The sequence below is a fragment of the Panicum virgatum genome, chromosome 9K, assembly GCF_016808335.1.
Source record: "Panicum virgatum strain AP13 chromosome 9K, P.virgatum_v5, whole genome shotgun sequence".
Taxonomy (NCBI): Eukaryota; Viridiplantae; Streptophyta; class Magnoliopsida; order Poales; family Poaceae; genus Panicum; species Panicum virgatum.
In genome coordinates, this window is record NC_053144.1 from 7,186,049 (window position 1) to 7,203,789 (window position 17,741).

At 48.7% G+C, this 17,741-nt stretch overlaps 2 protein-coding genes across 2 annotated transcripts; one reads left to right on the top strand and one right to left on the bottom strand.

The window, feature by feature from the left end:
- The first annotated feature begins 6,034 nt into the window (after positions 1-6,034).
- Positions 6,035-10,128, top strand: LOC120649747 (oligopeptide transporter 3-like). Its single transcript, XM_039926618.1, has 5 exons — positions 6,035-6,671; positions 7,748-7,845; positions 7,974-8,808; positions 8,920-9,102; positions 9,196-10,128. Exons 1-5 carry the CDS (start codon positions 6,159-6,161, stop codon positions 9,808-9,810), a joined length of 2,244 nt encoding a protein of 747 aa, XP_039782552.1. The 5' UTR covers positions 6,035-6,158; the 3' UTR covers positions 9,811-10,128.
- On the bottom strand, positions 10,037-17,698 carry LOC120649746 (protein TORNADO 1-like). The gene is made up of 4 exons (XM_039926617.1): positions 15,855-17,698; positions 13,352-15,153; positions 11,822-13,047; positions 10,037-11,686 (listed from the first exon to the last, which is right to left on the bottom strand). Exons 2-4 carry the CDS (start codon positions 14,907-14,909, stop codon positions 10,307-10,309), a joined length of 4,164 nt encoding a protein of 1,387 aa, XP_039782551.1. The 5' UTR covers positions 14,910-15,153; positions 15,855-17,698; the 3' UTR covers positions 10,037-10,306.
- Between the last annotated feature and the right edge of the window lie 43 nt (positions 17,699-17,741).

Sequence of the window (17,741 nt, forward strand, 5' to 3'; positions counted from 1 at the left end):
TCCTGCACACAAACGCAATGTGCATCAACAAACAGAACCCATCTCAACTCACTTCAAGAACAGGAATCACAACAGAGTCATGATTGCACATCTCCAAAGCAGCTGAATTGTACATAAAGAACTTGATTAGTTTCCAGAATCAATCAAGTTACGTACAACATAAATTTCCAGTGAGCTGTCATTTTGAACTCTCAAAATCAGCTATCTACCATTGAGCTTCCCACTACCTGCCCAAACTAAAACTTTCCAAACTAAGACTCATAACAATGCACTATCCAAGTCTTTGAGCAATGCATGTATAATTCCCTGTTGATCCATCAATCATGCACTTCACATGCATATATGGCCACAAAATTTGGAAAGCCCAGTGCATGGCTGGATTTCACTCGCGTTATGAGGGTTCAATTACACAGTGGCGTATCTAGGATTTGAAGCTAGGGTGGTCCATGAGCCAATTTTTTTGATATCACAAATGTAAAGTGCAAACTTACAATAAAAATCAAAAGTTATAATGATGTGTCTTACAATCATATTCAATATACATACTTAAGTATGGAAGTTGCAAAGTCTCCATTTTTCTTCACGTTTCAACAATTCTGCAGTACAATTGCGCAACAAACTACAAATTGCATTATGGAATCCTACCAATGCTACCATGGATACAAGCCTACAATCCTTCAGCACAAGAAGCTGGACAATTCTGATTTCTACCGTAACCTACAGATATAAATCCCTTATCCCTACCATGCCTAACAAGAAGGTACCAAATTACAATGTGAAGTTACCTTGTTAGCTTCCTGCAAACGTGCTTGCAATTCAATGGAAATGTGCTGTGGACGTGAAGTGAAGGAGCTTGCTGTTGCTGGCTGCCTGGCTTGCTGCACGCTTTGCTCTAGCGGCTATGCCGCGCAGCGTCGCACTGGCCGGCAGCTAGCAGCCAGCAGCCGCCGAACTCTGGATCCACCTGAGCGGGATCCTCGCAGCTCGCACCCGCGCTCGCGAAGTCACCGGTTGCCGGCCGCCGCCGGGTCGCCAAACCAGCAAACCCCAGGCGGCCTGGTCCAGACTCTCGCCTCGTGCGCGTGCGTTCGTGGGGACTGGAGGAGAGTCGGATGGAGTGCTGTCCGCGCGTGGCTGAAAATCCAGGGTCCAGATTCTTAGGGTGGGCCGCCGAGCAGCACACAAATTCCACAACTAATTGAAGAATTTGGGCTTGATCGAGAAACAAACGGCACACGGCAGACCCCCTCGGAACGGCGGAATCCACACTAACCACCATGAGCAGGAACCAGCTCTCACCTGGTAAGGTCTCCGCCCGATCGGGAGGGGAACGGTGGCCGCGGTCGGTGGAGGGTTCGGACAACACAGGCACGGGCCGGTGGCGTTGCTAGCCCGGGATGCGTTGGGGCTTGGGAGCCTCCCCTTGTGCCCGTGCAGCTGGAGCTCTGGGGGGCGCGCTTGCACGCTTCAAGGAGGTAGAAACGGACGGCGAGCTCCACCTCCGGTGTATGGCGGCGGCGAAGGGGGAAATGAGAATTGGGAGGATTTGTTTTGTTGGGACTTGGGACCAGGAGGCGCCGTTTATTTGCGCGACCGGTCGGGTCGAATCGACTGCGGCGGCGGGCTGAGCGGCTGAAGGAGAAGGAAATGGGCAATCTGGTCCGAAGAAGCTACTCCTAGATTTTTCCTCAGCCGTTGGATTGACATGTAATAACCCTAAAATTCAGCTACTCACTCTGTTCGCTTCAACCAGTCAACAGTATTTTTTTCTTACACCAAACCAGCACCAGCAAGCAGTTATCAACCAGTCAGCAGTATCTTTCTCTCACAACAAATCAGCACCAGCCACCAGCCACAGCCAGCCGAACAGAGTGACTTTTACCAAGATGATTCTCTTTATGCTAGATATACTCAGCACACTAGCCCTATACACACTGATCAACTCGTGCCACACGTAGATATGCAAACCTACAAGCCATGAGTTAGGAGATCACTTGAGAATCGTCGAAACCATCCTAAATTTCATAAACGGCGGACAAACACATTGCGTTCCAATCAAAGATTTGCACGCGGGGGCTATTTTATTATTATGGCATTATACAGACTTTGGTGAGACATCTAAGTACGTATCGAACTCGGAAGGCCGAGTAGAGCTCCTAGCTGGAGTTGCTACCGCTAAGCTACATGCTGTTATCCTACTAAAATGGTTTCATATATAATATAAATGTTTCTTAGACTATTTTTGGAGGTTTTCTTTGTATTTTAGATTTATTAGGTTTAAAATCTGTTTCTACTTGCGCCATACCAAATCAGATTCCCATGACTAAACAACACGTGTTTAGCGAATTAACTTTTTTTGGAATAGAAATTTTCCAAGTATTTATTAGAACATAAAACCATTTGATATGTTCCACACTTCCACTCATTATGGCAGGTGTGATTTAAATACGGTTCTATTTCCACTCATTTACGATGTGATGTCAAATACGGTTCTATATTATTGCATGGAAATACAATAGATAAGCCTTTTTGTGTAAACTGTTTGTAAGCAGTTCGTTTGACACCAACTGACGCGAAGCCTGGTGGCTATACGGTAGGGAAAATAGTATCTGCATTGGTTTATCTTTCATGCCTTAGTTCGTCACTTGATCGCATCTCTTCTTCTTGTTTCTCTCCGCTTCACTTCACCCCATGGAAAAATCATAATACCTTAGGTCACTTTCACATGAATTTTCACGCAATAACGTAGAAGTACATGTCGGTGAAACTTTCCTGTCGGGAATTGTCACGTAAACTTGACGGCCGGGAGTAGTTTTCCAAGCACACTTTGAAATTCGGAACAAACCAATTTAAATCGCAAGGCATCACCGGGCCGAATCCATTCCACGGCCCACTCTCCTTCGCCTCCGCTCCGCGCAGCCCCAGCCATCCATGGTCCATCACAGAAGAACCGCTACAGCTTTGGATTCCACTGTCCAAGCCGCCGCGGCCGTCGCCTCCAACTCCCCGAGCCATGGTGTGCATACACTAGCGTGACGCCGACACGAGAGCATGCGCGAAACACCAGGCGGGGAGGCGACGGTGGCCCGCTTCGAGCTGACGGGTGGCCGTGCATCCGCGTGCCCTCCCGACGGCCCGAGTGGATTTGGTTGTTTGACGAATACGAACCCGATCCCGCGCGGATCCAGCCGCCCGCCTTCTTCCTTCCATCCATGCCATATTGCCATGGGGGACCTGCACCAGCGTGCTGCGTGCACTGTGCACCGGACCGCGACCCAGCACAAAGGCAGAAAGCGAGGGCGCGAAAGCGCCCACGACGACCCCGCCGGCGTCAACGCGGCTGCTGCTCCGCGCAGTCCGCCTGTGCCGCATCCACAGTACCAGCAGCACCCGTCCCGGCCCAACGCGTGGAGCAGGAGGTCCCATGGCTAGCTACCTATACGGCGCTAGATGCCCTGTAGGCCGTCGTCGAGCACCTGTACCCACTACCCACCCACAGGCCACATGACTAGAGAGCGTACTGCCGTGTACGCGATGCCAACGGCCCGTCGCCGGCCGGGCTGGGCTACGCAACGCGGCGCCACCACGTTCACGAGCGAGACTACCACTAGGAGCTCTTCACGCTCCACTGACGCGTGGAAGCGCGCGTTGCGTTCCAAGCATGGCCGCGGCCGCTCGAGCACAGAGCGGCGCGTCCCGGCTGGCTCCTCGTCGGCGCCGCGGTGGCGCGGGGCCCCGGCGGCAGCCGGCAGGGCCGGGGCCGCGGGCGCGTGGGGCGCGCGCGCGCGCCTCGCGGCACGCACGCGGCCGCGCTCGCGGCCATTATATATGCAGGGGTGCGCGCGCACCACGGCCACCACGGGCCTATCGCCAAACCTACCAATGGCGGATCGGCCGCTCCGTTTCGCTTTCGGCTTTTTCTCCGGCGAGCGCACTGGCACACAGGGGGCGGCATAGCGGAAAGCGAGAGATCATTCTGGCAGGGCGTGTACACGGGCGGGCATTCAGCTACTGTTGGATTGGGGAAAAGGGGGCCAGCTCTGCTCTGGCTTCTCACCCGTGCCGCCGGATCCAGCTACGGGCGAGAGCGCTCCATGGTGGAGCTGGGACGTGTGCGGCTGGCGTGTTCCCGGGCGCGTCCGATGGTCCTGTTTGCCCGGGTGCAGCTCCAGCTCCACTGCACACTACTCCACTCAACACTCAACCGACGGCATGATGATTTGCAGAAATTGGCAAATTGCCATCACAGGCTGATTTGCTATTTTAGGGGCAGATCTTCCAATCGACCGAGCCGGAGTGCTTGGACGGGCCTCCAAATGTGTATCAGTCGAATGGTATCAAATCGATGGAATGGACCTCCAGAAGGGTGCATGCAGCATGTCCCATGGACGCAGTACTTGCAGAAGTAGTTTTTTTACTAGTACTTAGTGATCAAGTGATCAGTAATCGGCTCTTGGCAAATGGAGGCGTCGAAAAATACCTACAGTGACTAAAATTCACCCGTGCTCTTCCACATTCGGAAAGTTGTTTGCTGACCTCCAAGCTCTGGATTCCTTTCATCTGATCCCGGCGCAAACTGCGACATGCTGCATTGCTGCTCCACTCCACGTGACCGGACAAGAAGGCCAGAAAAGCTGCCAACCTTTAATCGATCCCCAATTCCCCATGGCAAAAGTGATTGGTGCTGGTACTGCCCTCCGGTGGCTCCAGGCCGCCGGCCATGCACGGCAGTCTGGCGCCTGACACGCTACCGCGCTGCCCCTTCCACGGCAGGTGGAGTGGAGCACGCAGCAGCCGCGCCGCCCGGTGCCCGCACCGGCGCCACCACCCATTTGTGCCCGCAGAACCTGATGCCCGCGGCCCGCCCCTTCCCCCGCATCACTCACCTGTGGTTCACTGGTTCCGCAGGAGTCCCGCAGGACTCTCCAAGCCCATGCGCATTGGTGGCAACTTGCTCATTTTCCTGCCAATTTCAAAAAAAAAAAACTTGCTCATTTTTCAGCGGCCAAGATCCCTTCTCAAGCCACAAGCCAGTGCCACGGTTGGAGTACAGAATCATCGTCTTGGCGGCCCTCCGGATGAGGATGCCGAATTTGTGCTTGACAGGGGGAAGTCTTTATCTTTTTCCAGCAAAGCGCAGGACGGGGAATATATGAGCAAATCAGTCGGCAGATATCTTGTTGTCCGGAACGGGAGGATCTAAATTAACAACTCGGGTTGTGTTTAGATCCGTAAAATAGTGGTAAAAAAAGTCACATCGGACATTGTAGCACACTATAGCACTTTTCGTTTGTTTGTGGTAAGTGTTGTCCTACCATGATCTAACTAGGCTCAAAAAATTCGTCTCATCGTGTACATTAAAACTATATAATTAGTTTTTTATTTACCTATATTTAATACTCCATACATGAGACAAAAAATTTAACGTGATAGGTGAATAGTGAAGTTTGGAGAGAAAAATTTTAGAATTAAACACGGCCTTGCAAAAGCGAGCACAGGAACTGATGTCCTCTCATGGCTGTCGTGCAGTGCTAGTGCCAGGCAGTACAAATGCCCTGCCTGGCTCTGCAAGGAAAAACCACTCCAAAAAAGACTTGCAAAATGCACAGGCGCCGGGGGGGCAGTCAGGTCAGCTCCGCACATCGCAGCGAGGAGATCAAAAGGCTTGGCAAAGTTTCCACACCAAAGCACGAGCGATGGATGTGTCTCGCCAATCGCCGGGTAAAGCGGCGAGGCGCGCGCGATTAGAGTAAAATCATGTGCCCCTGCGCGCCGCGCGCGCGCCCCCGCGCGCTCCGGGTGAAGCCGGCGCGTGCCCCGCGGGCGCCCACTGCCCAGGTGGCCGCTCCCCACGCCGCCCGATCCCGCCAGCGGACGGCCGCGATCCCTCGGCAGTCGCCGCAGGATGAGTTCCACGGGAAAATGAACCGGGCCCGTACGAGGAGGAAGAGTGCGGGCGCACCAGGACGGGGGCGCGCGGGGTGGGGATCGGAAGATAAATACGGGGCGGGCAGGGGTCGAGCGCTACCATCCAAGAGCTCGGAATCTTGAAGCCAAGGCTGGCGCGCAGCGGCGAGGCATCGGTTGCGGAGGCCGCCGGCTGGTTGGGACTTGGGAGGGAGCTAGTGGAGCAGAGGGAGTGAGGTGGGGGCGGGTGGATGATGGCGTCGCGGAAGCCGGCGCCGGTGGCGGCGGAGCAGGCGGGGAAGCAGGGGGAGGAGGGGGAGCGGTGCCCGGTGGAGGAGGTGGCGCTGGTGGTGCCGGAGACGGACGACCCGTCGCTGCCGGTGATGACATTCCGGGCGTGGACGCTGGGGCTGGGCTCCTGCGTCGTCCTCATCTTCCTCAACACCTTCTTCACGTACCGCACGCAGCCGCTCACCATCTCGGGGATCCTCGCCCAGATCCTCGTGCTCCCCGCCGGCCGCTTCATGGCCGCCGTGCTGCCCGACCGCGAGGTCAGGGTCCTCGGGGGCCGCTTCGGCAGCTTCAACCTCAACCCGGGGCCCTTCAACGTCAAGGAGCACGTCATCATCACCATCTTCGCCAACTGCGGCGTCTCCTACGGAGGCGGCGACGCCTACTCCATCGGCGCCATCACCGTCATGAAGGCCTACTACAAGCAGACGCTCAGCTTCGTCCTCGCCCTGCTCATCGTCCTCACAACGCAGGTACAACTTGCCTGCTGGCACCTTAGCTTGCTAACGCTAGGCGCGCTAGCTAGCTTCTTGCCAACACTTCACTAGTTCACTGTGGCAAAGATTGACACGCGGTTCAATTAATCAAGAACGCAATTAATCAAATTAGTTCTTCAGTTCCTTTGATTTCGAAATACTAGTATAATATGGTTGTCAAGTAAGCATCAGACATGCCTTGCTACTTTCTTCTATGTCATTTTAGCTTAACCTATCTCTGGCACGCTTAGTCAAGAATCGAGCCAAAAGGTGCGGCTGAAGTGGATGGCAAGATGTGCCAAGTGCCAACCAATCAATATCCTGTTCTTGTTCTTGTTTTGCGTAGGAATTGCTTACCTTGCCACCAATCATGGTCATGGCCCCAGCCAGGGAAGAAAGCGAAAAAGGGAGTCTGAAAAATCTCATGCCTATGTCATCATGAGACCATGCATGCATGTACTAGGATGGCCTACAAATAATTGGCAGCATTTTTGTTTGTTTGTGCACATGCGTTGTTCATACATTTTTTTTTATATGGTGGTCACCTTCAGAATCCATGTCTGGTTGCTAGTTGAGAAAACAATCTTCTGGAAAAAAAGAATCAGTTGACAATTACTCCCTAATAAGAAAGTAAGATAACTATATTTGCTCCTATTTATCACCAATATTTGACAATTATTGATTCTTGCAGGCACTTTCTAAATATAGTAAAATAACTTTATTTTCTTGGATAAAATTTGAATTCTAGAATAACTTATTTTTTTGGAGGGAGTAGTTGAAAGACATGGGTTTCCGTGTTTAGTATAAACACTTGAAGTATTAAAAGCGAAATCACACATTCCTTTCCACTAGTTCTTTTGGATTAACTAATGACCAGTCCTCGATTAACTAATCCAAAAGGAAAGATCTGGTTCTTCAATTTATTAGTTTCACAATTCGCATCCATCTGGACAAACTAACTAGAGTGACAGGAGATGCTGATCGATTCAGTAGTGAAGTGCAGAACCTGCTGAAGTATTGACTGGTACGGTGGAATTCTAACAATTTGTGTACTTGGTGCTTGCACGCTGCAGATACTGGGGTACGGCTGGGCCGGCATGCTGAGGAGGTACCTGGTCGACCCTGCCGAGATGTGGTGGCCTTCTAACCTTGCCCAGGTCTCACTCTTCAGGTAAGTAATCATTATTCTGTTAAGTAGTATCTCGGTTAGCAGTGGCACCAGCAGCTAGTAGCTGACCCTGTGTAGTGAAGTGAATGATATATATGATCTCTGGCGGTGATCGTCGATGACGCACGCAGGGCGCTGCACGAGAAGGAGGAAGGGGACGACAAGTCCCGGGGCCCGTCGCGGATGCGCTTCTTCCTCATCGTCTTCTTCGCGAGCTTCGCCTACTACGCGCTGCCGGGGTACCTGCTGCCGATCCTGACCTTCTTCTCGTGGGCGTGCTGGGTGTGGCCGCTCAGCATCACGGCGCAGCAGGTCGGGTCCGGGTACCACGGCCTCGGCGTCGGCGCCTTCACGCTGGACTGGGCGGGCATCTCGGCGTACCACGGGAGCCCGCTGGTGGCGCCGTGGGCGTCCATCGCCAACACGGCCGTCGGCTTCGTCATGTTCATCTACGTCATCGTGCCGCTCTGCTACTGGCAGTTCAACACGTTCGACGCCCGCAGGTTCCCCATCTTCTCCAACCAGCTCTTCACGGCGGCGGGGCAGAAGTACGACACCACCAAGGTGCTCACCAAGGACCTGGACCTCAACGTCGCCGCCTACGACAGCTACGGGAAGCTCTACCTCAGCCCGCTCTTCGCCATCTCCATCGGCTCCGGCTTCCTGCGCTTCACCGCCACCATCGTCCACGTCCTGCTCTTCCACGGCAGCGACATGTGGAAGCAGAGCAGGTCGGCCATGAACGCGGTGAAGCTGGACGTGCACGCCAAGCTGATGCAGAGGTACAAGCAGGTGCCGCAGTGGTGGTTCCTCGTGCTGCTGCTGGGCAGCGTGGTGGTGTCGCTGCTCATGTCCTTGGTCTGGAAGGAGGAGGTGCAGCTGCCGTGGTGGGGGATGCTCTTCGCCTTCGCGCTCGCGTTCGTCGTCACGCTCCCCATCGGTGTCATCCAGGCCACCACCAACCAGGCACGCCCCCTGAGATTGCGCTCTAGCTCGTCATTGCTTCTGCTCTGAGATCTATTGATGCCCTCGCCGCCATCATCGTCGCCGTCTGAACGTACCCTGAAATCCTTGCAGCAACCCGGGTACGACATCATCGCGCAGTTCATGATCGGCTACGTGCTGCCCGGCAAACCCATCGCCAACCTGCTCTTCAAGATCTACGGCCGGATCAGCACCGTGCACGCGCTCTCGTTCCTCGCCGACCTCAAGCTCGGCCACTACATGAAGATCCCCCCACGGTGCATGTACACCGCCCAGGTATCTATCGATCCATGAATGCAACTGATGATTACACGGATCAAACTAATGATCCTCCTAATGATTTATACTAAACATGCAATGCAATTGCAGCTGGTCGGCACGGTGGTCGCCGGCGTGGTGAACCTGGCGGTGGCGTGGTGGATGCTGGACAACATCGAGAACATCTGCGACGTGGAGGCGCTGCACCCGGACAGCCCGTGGACGTGCCCCAAGTACCGCGTCACCTTCGACGCGTCCGTGATCTGGGGCCTCATCGGCCCGGGCCGGCTCTTCGGCCGCCACGGGCTGTACCGCAACCTGGTGTGGCTGTTCCTCGCCGGCGCCGTGCTCCCGGTGCCGGTGTGGCTGCTGAGCAGGGCGTTCCCGGAGAAGAAGTGGATCGCGCTCATCAACATCCCCGTCATCTCGTACGGGTTCGCCGGCATGCCGCCGGCGACGCCCACCAACATCGCCACCTGGCTCGTGACCGGCACCATCTTCAACTACTTCGTCTTCCGGTACCGCAAGGGGTGGTGGCAGAAGTACAACTACGTGCTCTCGGCGGCGCTCGACGCCGGCACCGCCTTCATGGGGGTGCTCATCTTCTTCGCGCTGCAGAACGCGCACCACGACCTCAAGTGGTGGGGCACGGAGGTGGATCACTGCCCGCTCGCCTCCTGCCCCACCGCGCCGGGCATCGCCGTCAAGGGCTGCCCGGTGTTCTAGCTAGGTGCCTTCTTTCTAAGCTGGCCGTCGTCGTAGTACGTGGTGATCGGGGTATGTCACACTGTGCCAGGGCGCGGCGTAACGCTGCACCTTGCTTTTGAGAAGCGTGGATTTCAGACGAGCATCGATTAAGCGATGCAGCGTTCTGTCACTCGTGAATGTAACAATTTCTTCATCACAAAGGTGCCCTTATAGTGTACGGTGGATTCAGGGGAGGAACAAAGAGAAGCGAAATTCTACTGTATGCAGCAGTCTCGTTTATGCATTATGGATATTTAAAAGCAATACAAACACCATCCAGGTTACAGGGTGATAAAAGTAGGCATATGATCCGGTGAAGTTGCCAATTACATGTACAAGTTGCTCTAGGAACACCTGGTTTCGGGGTATCGCAATTCATTAGTTCGTCCCACAATTACACACACCTGAAAGCACAAGGTCCTTGCATTTCATTGCTTCTTAAAAAAAAACTGAAACCACTGGGGATCTGGGTGTTTTAAAGTGGCAACTCGAAGATCTCCTCTTCCCTTGCGGCCATGTGCTTCCTGCAGATCCATGCAATGTGGCCATCATCTCTGTACCGAACCCTCCACAGGCCAAACCTCTGTGCTATGTCCATCCCTGTCAAAACCCCTTGCCCTTTCAAGAAATCCACAAGCCATTGTCTGGCTGTCTTCATATCCTCACCCATGTCGCTTGCGCCACCTTGGTAGCTGCTGTTCCTCCCTCTTCCATACAGTGCTGCTGCACCTAAAGCCCCCACTGACGCGGCCGATGCAGCTGTGCCATACATGACTGAGGAGTCTAGCAGGTGCACCACTTCCCTGCTCAGGTCAGGTATCATCTCCCCCATCCCGACAATGAAATGTGCGCCGATCTTGAGAGCGAAGGTTAGCAGCTTCATGAACTTGCTCATGTAAGGCAGCAAGGATTTCACTGTTTGGTTGTCCACTTGAATCAGGTCACAGCCGAGCTGGTCTTCCACTACATGCATTTCTCTTCGGAACTCACACAGCATGTGCACCCGTAGGGACCGCATCCCAGGCAGTATTCTTGTGACCAGCTGTTTGGACCGGTTGTCCAGGCTTACAAGATAGAACATCTGAGGCACTTTCCTTTCTTCCAACTGTATGTTGTAATTTATCACGTAGTCCATTTTCCTGTGGAGTTCAGTCACAAGGTGATACTCGTAATACCTTAAGCTTGCAATTTCGTCCTTGAGGTCACTTATTCCTTGTTCCACTCTCTTCAGTCTTTGGAGAACCATTTCAACACCTTTTGCAATGCCTAATATGGAAGGATCAACCACATCTGTTTCAGGGATGATTTCAGGTTGCTGCTGATTGTCTGGGGTGACAGCAAGTTCAGCTGCGAGGTGCTGTAGATCATAGTACCTTCGGTGAAGAACTTCATGGAAGTCATCATCTGATAGCATATCTCTGGCATGGTCTGATCCTGATCGTAAAATGATCCTTTTATTGCTTTCAATTGCACTCCATGTTTGCTCATATTCATACATGCTTTCTGCTGGCAACGACAAAAGAATTTGCTTTATTATTTTCAGAGGCAGCTGCTGTGTTTGGAGGAACCTATGTGGTATGAGATACTTCACACAGTCCGGTCTGATAATGCTTTCCTCAAACATCAAACTGGAAGACAAGTTTAATATGGTAGGGATTATTAACTTGTGGAATATCCTGACCATGTCAGTAACACTTTTGCAGGAGCACGCAAGCACACCTATGGATGAGTCTTTCTTTCCCAGCTCCACTCTTACATGGACACCATTGATCACTGTATAGATAAGGTTTTTCTCCAAGTCGTAGAGTGCACCCTGTTGTTGTCCCAGGCACATGATTTTGTTGTGCAGACGAACCTGGAAAAAGCCATTCTTTCAGAAACTTAAAAACATATACAGAAACTAATTCTGGCGTTGTCAGTACATATATGCGAACATCATGCATACCACTTTTGGCAGCTATACTAGAAGTTAGAAAAACAAAAAATTTACCTGAAGCCTCGGAAAGAAATCACTTGTCAAAAACATGTGTGTATCTTTGCATTCAAGCCGCCTTCCTACATATCTGCATTCTGGCATGTTTAAGTGCCACTGTTGAGTCCCTTCTTTGCTTCCCTCAAGAATAGCTGGTACTAGAAGTAACGTGTTTGGGTTCCCGGGATCCTGTTCATAACACAATTCGAGTTTCAACAGCAAATTTATGACATCACTGCCCTGGAAGGATGCACCAGCTCTCCAGTTTGACCCTTGAAGCTGGTTGGACAGCTTCTCTTCTAGAATCCTCTCCAGCTCTTGTTTGCGGACAAAGCCACTTCTTTCTGTCTTGATTGATTTCAATGTAACTAGTTGGTTGAGAACATCTCGACAGAACCAGTTGCAATCCATGATCAGCACTCCAAGCTCCTCAAAAAATATGATTTCACCCAAGTTATGCAGTGATTTCGCAACAGCACGTCTTCTTGTGTCCACTTTATCCACATTATCACGTCTTGATCTCAATCTTAGCGCTGGAACGTTGAGCTGACATATGTCACGAAACTCAGACCATTTGATGACAGCTTTATTATTCTTCAACCTCCAATCATGCAAAATTCTAACCAAATCATTGCATACTTCATAAACTCGAGGTACTTGCTGGAGGATTGTCTTAGCTGTCATCCTCAAGTGATGAGTGAGTCTACTTACTGAAACCAATGATCTTGCATCCACAGCAAAAACAGTGGGGTAAATCTCTGCATATGAATGGAAGTCCTCTCTGAGCCTTTGTACAAGTGCAGAAATTGGCTCTAGCCCTTCTGGTAGATGAGCTACCTTGTCATAATGAGTGAAAACTATAGTTACATTGGGAAGAAACAGCGGTGAAACTCTCTTAGCATATGAAACCAAAAACTTCAGCCAGTATATCAGCTCCAATTCAATCTGATCTATGCTTTTGGGATGCCTATTAGCAGGCTTTACGACCAAGCTAGATATAATCATGAAGAAACACGGACCACCATGCACCAAAAACATAAAATCATTCAAGGCAAAACTCTCCTCATTCCCACCAAGATTACACATTGTCAATTTTGTGTTCCCATCGAAGAAAGCATTAGTTTTATTCTCGTTGGAGCACGCCATTTTCTCAATTGGAGTCTTCAAAGTACTTATTACATCCGTACGAGTTGACTTTAATGGGTTCATGCACTCAATTATCGAGTTATGTAGAGTGCTTTTACCTGCATGGACACACAAATTGGATTAACAGTTGCAATGGAAAATTGAAAATATCACCTTTTCTTTTTATGTGCGAGCTATAGACATTATATCATCATGTGAACAGCTAACAAAATCTAGGTTAAGATAGCAGGATCGTACACAAGTGAATGTTATCAAGATACTAGGAAAAATAATATTTTACATTATTTAATTAGCAATTCCCCAAATTAAAAGAAAAGGGATGATAACAGAATACTAGATGATCTATATCTGCTTCATTTCTGCTTATAGTCAATAATGAGGAAATGGCAATGCTGATGGAACCTGCTGATTCCTGGCCACATAGAAAAACTCGACAGCAAGTAGGAGCACTTAGTGGCAAATTGAGAAAATCATTTGGCAGAACATGATCCCCGTTCTGACAGAGCTTCTCATAGATTTGGTCTGTTTTACCAGCAACGTGCAAAGGAGTTCCGTGCAGGTCAATTTCTTCAATCCAAGGATTAACCTCTAAAGTTGCCATAATGGTCTGCAGGATTATCTCCCCTTCAACTCCCTTGCAGCCTCTCAAAGACAAGCTTCGAAGAGTGGCATTCCTCTCTAAACTAGTAAAGATTTTGACTACATCATTCGGCTTCAAGCTTGCATCATTGCATATTGCCAGCTGAATTAGGCTCTGGTTTGTCTCCAACATCTGCAAGATTGCAGTTACACCATACCTGCCTATATTCGCTTGCTGTCCTCCAAAACTCAAAACCTTCAATGTGGTATTGGCTTGTCTCTGAAGTGGAGAAAAGGTGCTAAGAGGGCATAGCAAATGCTCCAACCCTAGTCCACCAAATCTATTTCCATCCAAACTCAAGCTCTCTAAATAGCTGTTCTTGAAGAGCCCTGCAGCTATATACACCACTGCTTTGTCCCCAAGGGAACACTTGCTAAGCTTGACAGTTTTCAGGCTCCTATTCCGTTCAAGGACCGCCCTAAGCTCTTTGGTCCATTTGGACTTTAGTGGGATACTAGACATGTCTAGTGTCGTCACTGTGGTATTCCATGCCAGAGCACAAGCAATTCGTTGCAACCCTGTGGAGTTAATGTTGTTGTAGATCCTCATGCACCCAGTCTCTGGCAGGAACTCAACAATTTTACAGCTGTCCATGCAACCTTTAGTGCCACGACTGTGTCCCCATATGTGAACCTCCACTATGCGGTTGCGTGCCAGCACAGCAGAGATAAGCGGAGCCACTGTAATGGGGCTGTTGTCAAGTATAATCAACTTCCTCAGCATATAATTCACCTCAATCATCATGGAGAGTGCCTCAGCCCCCTTGGAGCCTATGGAGTCCTCCCATATTTGGAACTCCTCCATGCTTCTGTTGTTTGCCAAAGCTGAAGCAAGCAACATGGCTCCAGTGGATCCAATTTTACATTCAGAGAAAACAACTGCTTTGATGGTGTTGTTCTTGTGAAGCATTTCAGAGAGTGGAACAAAAGCAGATGCTGAATTTTTGCTGAAAACATTCTTCTTGAATTCCACCTGCTTCACACCCGAGCCAGGGCCTAAAAATGAACAGAGAAGTTGCAAACCTTCAATCTGCCATTCTATACCATGGAATAGGAGGTCCATCAAATTCCTGTACTTCTCTTTGTACTCCACAAGGTGACGAAGAAAAATGTGCAGGAAGTTGACTTCACTGTTGTCTGTGCAGACATGAACTCTTAGTGATCTCTCACATTCCATGGACAAGCCTGATCCCAAGTTTGCTGGAACCTGGTAGAACACAATGTTCTCCACATCCTTGGAGGCCTGCAAATCAATATCTAGAATATCTATGGTATGCTCCCTCTTAGAAGGTGACACTATCGTGATCATCTTGTCACCCATGCTTAGGAGGAAATGGAGGATTGATAGATGAATAAGGGCGAGGAAGCAAAGACAGAGGCTATCTTTACCCTGCAAGGAGAATTCAGATGTATATTGTTATGGAACAATATGCTTTTTTGCAGTCAGACGTCACACAATCCAATACTGAAGGTGGCGTGGAAAGAGACAACATGTGGAGAAGCATCAGATTCCTGCCTTGTCAAGGGAGCATCATAACGAAAGGAACAACCTTTAACTTGCTTTGCTGACATGGAGAGAGAAAAGTGGTAAGTGAGATAAATAAAGTTACCATACAATCATCTGAATCTGAATACAAAAATCGTAAGAAAGGAATAACATCAGCTCTAAGCAGACCCAGAATTTATTAATTTCTTTCATATAATACTATATACCAGGATCTGAATGTTGCCAGTTGTCCTTTTTGTAAATGCTCTGACCTTATGCACACCATATGTATGACCCATACTACCTAGGCACAACATCAGCGCACACATTATTCAAACAAATTAACTTTGTGCTATTTAACCTTTTAGTTTCATTAGTATCATTCAAAAAACAAAAAAAGACCTTAACTTCAATCGAATTTAAATCATTTACTAAAAGTGATGATATAGTGCAATCATGATTTCCAGAGTAGCTTTGCATTTCATTGCACCAGCATCGCATGTTTCATTCAAACGGACAAGAGATTCTCATATTTGTACATGAAGTAAGGGATAGATGGCCTAACTTTTAGGAAAGCAAGGAACTGTCGTTTTCCTTTGTTATACATGGTTACTGGCCAATATGTGAACATCACACAAGTTGGACTATCTACTTGTAGATTTATTCAGTTCCAAGTTGGACTATCTACATGTAGATTATTCGTTCCAAATACAATATTGTACAAGAATTTGAGTGCTAACACATAATAGTTGAAACGAAGCAGAATGCATACTTCCTTACCATCAAATGCTGGCAGAGTGAAGAGTTGGGATCTAAAGAAGCGTGCTGCAGCAAGGATGAACTACTCCTTTACTTGATCTTCTGCTTCCTTGCAGCATCAGCTCAGCAAGGTAAGAGGATGCTTGATTCTGTTTCCAGAAGGATCATCTGCTCTTTTTCCCAATAGTCCATAATTATGTTGTGTTTTTTATCGAAAAATTTGAAAGTAACATAAAACTCAAGTTTCTGGTCTGCAAGTCATCAGTCTGGAATGTGATAAGTTAAATCTGAGCAACCATGAAAACCGCCAAGTTAAAAGCTGATGGTAAATGCTAAAATAAAATATATAAACATGAAACATGTTTATCGAATTTGATACCAGATGAGGTAATAGAAGTTTCATGGAAATATGGAACGATACATACTGATTTACAATAAGCGTTTAAGAAGATATGCAGAATTCTAGCTGCACCCACAAAAAAAATTCCTATCACAGTATCAAGTTGTTACAATCATTGATTCCAGATTCTAGAACAAGCCTAAGTATTTGAGCCTCAATTGATAATCCCCTTTCCTATTCATATTCATGGTATGCTAACAAGATATATCTTTTTTTTTCTTGAACGGCGCATGAGGACTGCGCGTCATTTCATTTAAGAAGGAAAAAAGGGGGGAGCACAAAGGTATTAGAGCAGATGGTAGAAGCAGTATAATCACTAACACCACATTGATGCATCACAAATATATTACCAATGTTTTGTCTTAATTCTCAAGTAGATGCAAATCACATATGAACATGGGAATGAAAGGATAGAATAACTGAAACAAATTAATGCCTCCTAGAAAAATAGTTACAATCATTTGAGAAACAATTTTGCCTTTCCACGCAACCAGATGGCTGAAATTGGGAGAAGCAATGACGCATAGCAGATGAAAAACAACAGATGATGTCTTGAAGAAAGCTCTTGACTGACCATGCAGTCCCGGTGGTGCAGACTGCACCATGATTCAGTCAAACAAAACTTGGTATCTTCCCAATACTGTCAGAGACCATGCACGATGCATCTATGCCTTCAACAGCTATTGGAAAAAGACCAAGAAACATGGTGGTACTTGCTATTTCAAGGAAGCTGCAGTAGTCACCGATCTAGATCCAAATACACGTCTAACCTGGCTTCCGAAAGTCTGAACCATTCCAAGTCTTACTCTTATACCATTCACTTAATTCCATCTTGCAGATCATAATTCTTGTCATTTTGAATCAGCAGCCTAGTATACTGATAAACAAAGCACAAGATAAGGAACTGTTTCCTGCATTCCTGGGGCTATCTTCCATGGACTCAGGAAATAAGCATGCAAGAGAACTGCATATCATTGCGTTAAACAAGAAGGTTGGAGTTCTGGAAACATGGTTGTGCACTTTTGCCAACATGTTCTATACTCCAGATGTTCCAATTCTTCACGTGAACTTAAATCAGAACCTATTTTCATTTAGTACCATGTATCCGGATTTTTTATGTAAATGTGAATAGTTGGAAGATTACCAAACACAAATCATTAATTATTTTGTACGGTACTGACTTGGGGTTAGTGACACATGAGGAAGATGTTAACATGACACATCTATCCAGAATATGGTAATCCTTCTACCATCTATAGTGTTAAACATGATTTTTTTAGGAAAACAAGTTATGGAGCCACTGGTGAGCTATAGAAAAAAAGGACTCATTATGGATGGAAGCAAGAAGACCAGCCACAATCATGCTGGCCTAACTGGTCAAAGTTGATAAGCCAATAAAAAGGTTGAAATGCCCAAGCTGTAGCGACTCCAAGCTTCGAAGAAGACACAACTATGAAGTCACGCTAAATTAACAAAACAGGAGATGCAATTTCATTGGCACGACCAGT